The 10,770-nt window shown below is 30.8% G+C and overlaps 2 protein-coding genes across 2 annotated transcripts; both read right to left on the bottom strand.

The window, feature by feature from the left end:
• Positions 1-6,345: 6,345 nt before the first annotated feature.
• Positions 6,346-7,744, bottom strand: LOC145134862 (protein PLANT CADMIUM RESISTANCE 3-like). The gene is made up of 4 exons (XM_079069673.1): positions 7,398-7,744; positions 7,230-7,301; positions 6,706-6,918; positions 6,346-6,630 (listed from the first exon to the last, which is right to left on the bottom strand). Exons 1-4 carry the CDS (start codon positions 7,624-7,626, stop codon positions 6,554-6,556), a joined length of 591 nt encoding a protein of 196 aa, XP_078925799.1. The 5' UTR covers positions 7,627-7,744; the 3' UTR covers positions 6,346-6,553.
• A 1,564-nt stretch (positions 7,745-9,308) lies between these two features.
• On the bottom strand, positions 9,309-10,361 carry LOC145132680 (protein PLANT CADMIUM RESISTANCE 7-like). Its single transcript, XM_079067567.1, has 4 exons — positions 10,174-10,361; positions 9,979-10,050; positions 9,697-9,909; positions 9,309-9,603 (listed from the first exon to the last, which is right to left on the bottom strand). Exons 1-4 carry the CDS (start codon positions 10,310-10,312, stop codon positions 9,527-9,529), a joined length of 501 nt encoding a protein of 166 aa, XP_078923693.1. The 5' UTR covers positions 10,313-10,361; the 3' UTR covers positions 9,309-9,526.
• Positions 10,362-10,770: the final 409 nt, after the last annotated feature.

Raw genomic sequence — 10,770 nt, 5'->3', positions numbered from 1 at the left:
AGTATTGTGTGCCAGAATGCACAGATCTGGACCAACGGATGAAATTAATCAATGGACATGATTTGAGAGTGTATGATATAACAATGGGGTAACATGTACCATATAATCACACAATTTTTAGCAAAAGGGTATTTTGGACAATTAACTACATTTATAAAAGGAAAATTTCGGATTTTTAGGGATGATTAATTATCCTAATTTAAAAAAAATCTGAATTTTTTAATTAATTCAATTTCAATTTTTACCGATTTTATTCTGTCAGAATATTTTTTGTTAGAATGATGTTATTTCAGAATTTTATTCTAATAGAATATTATTGAAGAAAAACAAAATTCTTGAATCAGATGTTGAAAAATAACAAACATTCTAATATATTCTTATACATCCGAACTTAAATACAAATTCATACATATTCTTACAGACTAAAATCTTTATACATTTTAATATAATTATACATATTCTAAAAGAATATCAACAAAAATGATTAAAATTCTTAAAAAATAACAACATTTTAAATTGTGAGTATGATCAAACTTTATTCATTCTTCAAGTTATTCCTATTAGGTCTTCAACGCCTTCTTCCAGCCATTCCTATCACAAATACAACAAAACCAATAATTGTTAAAAACATGTTACTTGCAATTAACTATCACTTAATATATTCTGGTAGAATACATAGAATATGATAGAATATATATAATACATTCTGGCAGAATACATCGATTTTATTCTGGTAGAATACATTATGATAGAATACATAGAATACATTCAAAAGTATTGTATTTACTGCTAATATAATTTTAGATTTCAAAAATACAATAACAAGGGACAATAGAAATTGGAATTCAAAATCACAAATTGAACCAAAATAATACACATACAAATTAATTATCTTTTTAAACAATTACATAAAACATGTGTTGCTAGTAATTCTGACAGAATGCATACCACAAGGTTAAATTCTTTAAATTCTCTTTCAGGCATTTCAACAAACACTTGTTAGGCATTATCATCAAACAAGCCAAAAACCATATTTGATTTACTTGCAATAGTTTACCTATAAACATAATTTCCAGCAACATATTTGATTTAGAATGCATACCACAAGGTTCAAAGCCAAACACCCATACTAGCTGCTGATCTGCCTTACTTCTCTCTTCCAACTGATTTCGCCGACAACGAGATGGGAACCCACGATGGATGGCCGAGGATCGACAGTCCGCCCTCAATTTGCAGTCGTCCTAGCCGCCTCCCTCCCATCACGATTTCTAAACCACCGGACCACCATTCGAATTCCCTCAATCGCCTGATGCCTTCTCGATCTGATGAAGACAACGATGAGGACCGAAGTCCCTTTCTCAGCCCTCTTTGCGAATCTGTTTGACCCTCACTAGTGCCCTTGATTTTTGACTGCTCCCATTCGATCGTTCTTTATTCCCGATCTGTTGAAGAAGACGCGTCCCCTCATTGTGCATTTAGGGTTGTGGATATGATGGTTTGAAATAAGTCAAATAATAGTAGACGTGATTTAAGGGATATACCAAATATATAAGAATTTATTTTTAGTTTATAAAAACAAAATGACTCATCTACCCTTTTTTTTTACATTAATAATTTATTTTTTCTTGAAGTCTTATTGGTGCATACATGCACACAATACTTGCTAAAAACATTTAAACCTAGCTCATATATATATATATATATATATATATATATATATATATATATATATATATATATATATATATATATATATATATATATATATATATATATATATATAGTGATGGGTGATGAGAAATGGGAAATGAGAGATGATAAATAATTAGGAGAGGTTTTTAATCATGAAAGTATAGGAGACGCCATGACTTTTACTTGTGATGATTGCGATGTTTGCTTAGTCATCTACCAGATTATCGATGATGATCACGAACTAATTTAAAGAGTCTAGTGGGACACCGGCAGGTTCACAACTTGTAGATGATAATTTACAAGTTCAGACGATGTACGAATGACGTAATCATGCGATGTACTCTACTCCTTACATACATGTATTGCAAAGCAGTACTGTGAATGAATGATATGCGATGATATGCGATGACCCATAGGAGAATCCCTTAGCGATGAAAAAAATAAAATGTGATGATTAGGCGATGAACCTTAGGAGAAGACTTTAGCGATGACATGTGATGTAGGTGATGATCCCTAGGAGAGGTTCTTAGAATGAATATAGAAGAAAAAGGGGATAAGTAGTTGGGTTAAATATTTGATAATTAAACATATTAACTATATTATTGTGGGTTGAACATCCTATGTACTCACCAGGTTTTCCAACCTGACCCACTCAGCTTTTTTGTATCACAAGTAGCGATACAAAGGTACATGCATGATGAGAGACTCAAGGAGATGTAGATTTTTACTCTAAGATGCGATAATGCATGTTTATTCTTATGTTTCTTGTATCAATTATGACATCCCAAAGTTTTTAATAATCAATGAAAAACATTTGTTTAGAAATACTTTTATGGGACTAATTCCGCATTTATAAATAAACTTTGTTTTAAATAAGCAACTAAGCATAAAAAAAGTTTTTAAAGTGGTCGTGAAAAAGGGGATGTCACATCTACTACCAATCCTTGGAGCATTATGGTTCAAATGCTCCTCGTAGTTTTCTGTAAGTGAAATGTCATATCACTCTACCCTATAGGTACCTATGTCAACTATTAAACTTAATATGTACATGTATCATTGGATATAATGTGTCTAAAATATTGTATAAATGTTAAACTCGTCTAAATTAGAGATGAGTGTCATACGTCCATCACTAACCGGCTGTCGAGGGTATTTCCCCAAAAATCTTTGCTCTAGCATATACAACAGGGAGACTCTCACCGCGTCTACATTACTTAATTGATGAATTATGTTATTGAACATGTGCATAAGGTAAGCCACTCTCACCGAACATGAAAGCGGCACAAATGGAAATACATGCTATCTGAACTCTGCAAAACCAGAACTGGGTGGGAAATACTCCCTGAACCGCAAGCCAGTAACCAAGCATAATGCTTTCCTGTTAAAGCAAACCCGATAGTTGCCAACCGAAAGTAGAAGCTCTTGTATGTCAGCTAGATCAAAAGTAGTAAATTCCTTGCACCTAAGATTGTGAAAGAGTAAAGGGTGACATTTCATACCCATCTACATGTTCATGTAATCACCAAAACATGACCCTACAAACAGGTCGGTTTTGTAACCGAGCCTTGATTTTGCTCCCACGTTGAGGCCTGCAGGTTGTAAAAACAACCGTTTCGTATATTCTGTCGTGCTATAATCAAAAGAATAATTAAGTAGGAATTTTGGTATGTATGTTCTGGAGGACCTTACTGAATATACAATTCCGAACCAAAATTCCGGTACACAAGTTCGGAGCAACAATCCAGAATGTAATTCCGGTCAAAATTTCAGAATTGGATTCCAGAATGTTCCTCGTATTCCGAAGGAGTTCTTATTATTCCGAACATGTGTTCCAGACTAGTCAAAATGAAGATTTTTGGTAAGATTTTTTGATGTACCATACATATATTTCTACATTGAATCCTATAATTGCCTTTAAACCAATCAAATTCATAGAAAAACTAATAATATCTATATAAATGCATAAATTATATAAGTTTTACCGTATAATCTAAAATAAAGACATATAATTATAGACATAATGAAAACTTACACATAAAAAATGCATCTCATCACAACTATCAGAAGACATTTTCAGTTTTAGTGGTGTCTGAAATGTTGTCTGTAGTGTAATATGAAATGACATAGTTTGAAATGAAGTCGGAAACGGGTTAAAATGGTGTTTATAGGGGGACCACATTACCGGGTGGGATCCATTAACCATTGACCGAATACAAAATCGGGTCCGAAATGACCCATTTAGGACCAAGTAGTCATTTTTTTCTTTTAAAAGAAGGGGTTATTATTATTAAAATAACATTAAAAAGTGGCTAGTTTACTTAATTTCCCAAGAAAAAATGATTCGGTCTTTTTCTTGTTTTTCTATTGGTAAATTAAATAAAATAGTCCGCGTTGTATTTTAAAAAGAAAAAAAAGTGATTAAAGGAAGTATAAAATCAAATAAAAACTTAAAATGCAATATAATTTTTTTCACTTATAATAAAAACTACATAAAGTTCTATACATAAGTTTATATACATGACAACTACATATTTACCAAGTCATATATATATATATATATATATATATATATATATATATATATATATATATATATATATATATATATATATATATATATATATATATAGCTAGGTTCATATGTTCTAACCACTGTAGAAATGGTCATTGGGGTAAAACTCTCATTTTCAAAAAGTTAACAGTCAAACTGTTAAACTCAACGAGATAGAGACCAAACTACAACAAACCATCAAATATGGACATTTTTTGCTAATAAACTTTTTTTAGACATTACCCAATGAAATTGAAAAACCACATGGACTATTTTTACAATTTTGTCTAATAATAATAATAATAATAATAATAATAATTTTTAAGGCAACTGCCCACTTTTGCCTTACATGTTGAACAACATAACTGTCGATCCATATAACATTCACAAAATTATTACTTTTCTATATACCGATATAAATTGGGTAATTTGTAGCTTTTTTCATTATTTTAACATGTGCGGATTTTTCATTAGTTTAATGAAATTACTCCTTCCGTCCCAAAATTATTGTCCACGTTTGATTTTTTAACTCTTTTGTTCAACTTTGACCTTAAATAATTACTTTTTGTTATATAATTTTTTATGCAAGATATCTTAGTAGATTTTTTTTAAATGTATTTTCATTGTTATAAGTTTCATTAAAAATTATATAACACAAATAAAGTTATTTATTGTCAAAGTTGACATGGAAAGACTTTAAAAATCAAACGTGGACAATAATTTTGAGACGGAGGGAGTATTATTTTTCCATACACCAATTTAAGTTGCATAATTGGTAGGTTTTTCATTAGTTTAACATAATTATTACTTTTCTATACACCAATTTAAATTGTGTAATTTATAGCTTTTTCATTAGCTTAACACGTGGGGTTGTTACTGACACGTATCAATAACAACCCCATTTGTTTTTCTTAACCAAAACGATATTCATTTTATAACTCTAATAACCATACTTTGTAACATCTAGTTTACCATTAGTAGCCTAAAGGAAATCATCAGTGCTAGTCATATTGACAACAGTTAAAAACAAACAAAAAATCGACACAACAGACAACAAATATGAGATGTGCGAATAAAAATAAGAGAAATTAAATATCCTCGTACATTGTATTCCTACTTATGCTCCTACCATATTAAATCTTGACATGTGTCACATTTAATTACACATTTAATGAAATTAATAATCATTTAATCCACTTGTCACCATTTCATATGGTAGGAGGATAAGTAGGAATAAAATGTAGGAGGATATTTAATTTTTCTAAAAATAAATCAACAATCAAATACTAGACAAGACCAAATACATATGTAGAGAAACTGATGCCAAATATGATGAATAATGGCAAAAAAAATTGAAACTGGAAGTTCGATCTACAAAACTATTACCCAAAATTCGATCTGCAAAACATGTGTTCAACATGAAACCTTCTTCAATTACAAAATAAAATAGCATGGATCGGCATACCTTGAATATTGAGAGCCAAAAATGGCTAGAATTTTATTATCAATAGAAAGTATATTTACAATGAAAAAAACGCTATATATGGGAAATAATAAGGGTAAGCGTATGTACAAAAACAGGGTAATAATAAATGGCCATAAGAAAACACTCAACATACATGTATGTTGACTAATATTAACATTCATGAACTTGTCTTGACATAAAGTCAGTGAAGAACTAGGGGAAGAAGTTACAACTAAAGCCCTTGATCATAAAGGTCGTAGAGAAAATGATTATTAGTTACTTGTCGTTTGGGAACCATGATTATTTATCCTCTATATTATGAGTTGAATTAAAAATTAACCTATGGGGCGAGCAATTCCAATGTTGAGGCTTATGAGATACTAAACTAACACCACTCCATTTTGGAGCTTTAAATTGGTTCACCACTTGGACAGATTCATCATGATCAATATCATTATAATTCATAAATACCATTCATCCACCAAAGAGGACCTCGATCTTTGCTGCATTTCCCTCATTTTGAACCATATATGAATCAAAATTAATATCATGATCCAGCATGTTAGTAGATTGTACAATATGTATTCTTCCATGGACTGGAAAAGTTCTTAACCAAACCGACCACAAGTCCCATGTATAAATATGAAACCAATACTTATAATATAACAGAATTTGAATACAACTCTCGATTAACTTACACACTATTACAACATGATAAAATTCAATACACCATGCAAAATATATTTACCAATGATTTATTTGGTGATCTTCTTTAAAAAACAATTATGCTGTTTATCTTTAATTTAATATTCGGTTTCTCGTGAATGAAGTAATGAATGGGTTTCTTAACGATACATTCCTCCGGGAGCCATAGGTGGCATTTGTACTCCATGATTCTGTCTCTCCATGTTACCTTGCCATCCTGTATTCAGTCATAATCATCCAAATCAGACTTCGATGAATAATAATGCAATAATAATTAAGTGAGATCATTTACCAATAGATATGTCAAATCCACGATGTTTAAGCTCACGATACTCTTGACACAAGGCACAGGGTTCACAACACCAATGAACAAGGCAATCGTTGCAAGGAGTCTCACGCAACCCATATTGGCTCCTCATCTTGCTCCGAAATATACAAGAATACAAACATCCACAACATGTGAATGCTGAAATAATTGCATAGAGAGTCCCTTGTACTCCACAGGCTGTATTAATTACATGCCAATTATTATGTTTATCTCATACACTTAATAAAATACATTAAAACTAAAATCTACGGATTGGTGTGTGGGGTAATCAACATGATTCATGTTGTGTTGCAATAATTTGGTAAAAAGAAGTTTAAGATTTGAATTATATCAAACACGGCTATAAGAAAATCAAGAATTATGTGATTTATGTTTACAAAAAAATGATGTAATTAAACAACGTACTGAAGTTAAACTGAAAGCAATAAATAGAAATGATCTGATTAATTAAACATTCAAATCAGAAAACCCTGACTTTATGCACTTACAAGTGTTCCCTTTGTCAATGATCTCAGCTATTTGTCCGAAAGTAATGCATGGACACCAACATGTTAAGCAACCTGTGGGTTACAAAAACAAAGAAACTTGATTATATATACTTTGTGAATTGATAGTTGTACAGAGAAGAAAAAGAAGCTGATCAGCCATGGACTTACAGTTGGGGACATCGGAGCAGCAGGCACAAAGGCTGCTGGACCATTTCTCGTTGATGGGTTTATGAGCCACCGGAATACCTGTGGCATACTGCGGTGGTTGGTAACTGGATTGTGGTGGTTGGTAATTGGATTGTGGTGGTTCCGGTGGTTGGTAATATGATTGTGGAGGAGCTGATGGTGGTGGCGATGGTTGTTTTGGGGGAAAGTCTTGGGAATGAGAAGAATACATGATGTTTGCTGGTGGCCAATCTTGGAAATCGAGATATTTTGTTGAGGATAGATGAAAGAATATTTAATGTTCAAACAAAAGATTGAAATATCTATATGCATCAACTTGAAAGTTTCAACAATGGCTGAATTTTGACCAAGACCTTCTTGTTTTTAACGATAACGTTTTTTAAACACTCTTACCTAACTCTTACCATTTCAATGCATAGTTTACGTTGTTTCTTGGTTACGGTTTATTTCAGAAGATTCGATGACAAAATATTCTGAGTAAATAACAATTTTGGTCCATGAGTATAAGTGGGTTTGTAACCTTTGTTAAAGAAAGTTTTCTCTATCAAATTTGGTTCTTATTCTGAAGTTTCATAAGGATTTTGGTGCTTGTTTCTTCTAAGTTAATAGTCTAGCTGTAATAAAAATTAAAACGACCTGTTTTGCTCTTGGAATAATGTAATTGAAATATCATATACCGAGGGATCAAATTTGTAATTTTATCACAATTTTTTTGTGCTTATATCTATTTTGTAATTTTATCAAAAAAAAAAATAAATAATAATAATAATAAGAAGATAAGTGAAAATTAAAAAGTTGGCCTTTGTGGTGTACATGTATCTTTTTTCCAGTTCTAGTCCTACGACAAAATGATCTTTTGCAAAAAATAAAATAAAATAAATATATATTAACTTTAGATGAATTAGACAAAAATCGTAAGGACAATTCAAAATAACGACCATATTTATAACTGCAAACACCCAAAAAATAGTTATACCCCTTAACAAAAACAAAATTTTGTGTAATTATTTATTTTGTGAATAATTAGCACCGGTTTTATATATCTATTTTTTAATCAGAATAAAACTATCGGTTTTTACCAAAATCTGGTTGAACCGATTAAATTAAGCATGTTCAACCAATAAATTAAATAAAAACACATGAAAATGAAGCATTTTTCATAATTAACATTGATGGTTTTTTTCATATCTATTTAGACTTCTCTGAATAAAAATAAATAGTAATGTTATGAAGATTTTTATATCTGTGTATTCAATAAAATTATATTTTGTTTCTATGTTATATATATATATATATATATATATATATATATATATATATATATATATATATATATATATATATATATATATATACGGTATTGATGTAAAACTTATGATTATGTGTTTTTTCAATGTATATAGACTTATCTATAAATTTTTGTATGTGTATTTTTAATATTTCAACTTGTGGACGTCAAAATTCTTAATATATGTATGTGTGTGTGGAAAAATAGAAAAAATAATAAAAATTATAAAAATCGGTTGATCCGGAGATCGAACCGGTCACCGTGTTCAACTAAAAAACCGATTTTTGAAACATTGATTGTAACTTGCCAGTTATAACAAAAGAAAGTGTTGCACAATAAGTTTTTGGAAACTTTACTTTTTTTAGAAGAATAAGAATACGAGTTTTAAAGTTTTTTACTTTAGAAAAAAAAAATAAAAATAAAATAAAAGTAGTAATCCAAAAATTACTTTAATTTGCCGTTCAAAGATATTTACTTTTATGTTTTATATTATTTTACAGATATCAAAAGTTTGCTATATATTTATTGAAAAATTAAAAAAAATTAAAAAAATTAAAAAAATTAAAAAAAAAATTAACTAAAGTTTACAACAACCCACCGCTAGCTTCGTCAAACAATACCCATTTAAAAAATAAAAATAAAAAACAAACTTTTTTTTATTAATCCGAAAGATAGAGATCATGAATTTTGGGATCTTTAGCACCTCCAATTGAATACACTTTTTTCTTGACTGGTTTAAACATCACCGAATGTGCCCATAAACGTATATTTTGCTCTATGAGTATTGAAAACTTTAAGTACACTTGAAGTTTTGGCCACAAACTTAACGATTCATTCCTCCAATAGCCACAGGTGGAATTTGAACTCCATGCATCTGCCTATTCATACCTTCTTTCCATCCTGAATATTTACATAATCAACAAAGACCAATTAGGATCGGATGATCAAAGTTATAGTAAATATGATATCAATTTAATGCCAATTATTGATTACCAATAGACATGTCATATCCACGGCATTGGAGCTCACGATACTCTTGACACAAAGCGCATGGCCCACAACAGAAGTGAACACAACAATCGTTGGTTGGAACTTCAGGCAATCCTTGTTGACGCCTCAACTTAGTTCGATACATACAAGAATAAAGGCATCCACAACCCGTTAAGATATTGATCAGTGCATACCGAACACCATGTACGCCACAAGCTGTGTTATGTTCAAAATTTATTAGTGGTTGAAAACCAATTTTCGTTTGATAAGCATGTAACTACTTACAAGTTGTTCCTTTGTCTACAATCTCAGCTATTTGTCCGAAAATAATACAAGGGCACCAACATGTTAAGCAACCTATCATTTAAGAAGTTAAGTAAAGAAATTAGCTGAATAAAATAAAAATAAAAAGAGGCTAATCACCATTGATGAATGATGGTTATTGAGTATAAAAAAGATTGCATACTTCTGGCGACTTACAATTTGGGATATCAACACAACAGTCACACAGTCCACTTAACCAGGACGTCTGAGCTGATGCTGAAACGCCGGTGGTATATGGTGGTTGACCATATACTTGGGGAGGGGCTGAGAGATGTGGAGGCTTAGGAGAATACATGATTACTCAAACCAATAGTCAAGAGTTGCTTTGAGACAGCTACTATAAAGCACATATTTATGGATCACATGGATATTTTACTGGAATCAACAGGGGGGAAAATAATAATTTTATGCATCAACTTGGAACTTTCTTATAATATTTTACTCTAATCTATGAACAAGCCCATTGATGTGCAAGGTACTAAAATAAAAGACGACGTACATATAGATATATCATGCACTCATGATATGATGACGTTTTCTTTAATATAAACTTGGATCAGTTTTGACTTTGGGTTTAATGTGCTTAGCATAGGACATTCTTATCCAAATGTTCTAGGACCGTATAGAGTGTGTTAAAGTGCTATTTACATATATTTAAGAGGTTGGAGTTATCTTGAAGAAGGATTTACCATCAAATAATGTTGAAATTCAATTCCAAACATCTAAGTATCATATCCTTTAAAGATTCAAGCT

The sequence above is a fragment of the Lactuca virosa genome, chromosome 8 (genome assembly GCF_052849685.1).
Source record: "Lactuca virosa cultivar CGN04683 chromosome 8, Lactuca_virosa_CGN04683_v6, whole genome shotgun sequence".
Classification (NCBI taxonomy): Eukaryota; Viridiplantae; Streptophyta; class Magnoliopsida; order Asterales; family Asteraceae; genus Lactuca; species Lactuca virosa.
Note: the sequence above shows the minus strand (reverse complement) of the source record. Positions and strands in the feature narration are given on the sequence as shown.

Excerpts from the sequence above, each read along its gene's own strand:
- LOC145134862 (XM_079069673.1), bottom strand. The coding sequence starts at position 7,626 with ATGTATTCTTCTCATTCCCAAGACTTTCCCCCAAAACAACCATCGCCA. Across the intron at positions 6,919-7,229 it reads CATTGACAAAGGGAACACTT|CCTGTGGAGTACAAGGGACT; the intron begins GTAAGTGCATAA and ends TAATTAATACAG. Across the intron at positions 6,631-6,705 it reads TGGATTTGACATATCTATTG|GATGGCAAGGTAACATGGAG; the intron begins GTAAATGATCTC and ends GACTGAATACAG.
- LOC145132680 (XM_079067567.1), bottom strand. The coding sequence starts at position 10,312 with ATGTATTCTCCTAAGCCTCCACATCTCTCAGCCCCTCCCCAAGTATAT. Across the intron at positions 10,051-10,173 it reads TTGTGTTGATATCCCAAATT|GTTGCTTAACATGTTGGTGC; the intron begins GTAAGTCGCCAG and ends CTTAAATGATAG. Across the intron at positions 9,910-9,978 it reads TGTAGACAAAGGAACAACTT|CTTGTGGCGTACATGGTGTT; the intron begins GTAAGTAGTTAC and ends AACATAACACAG.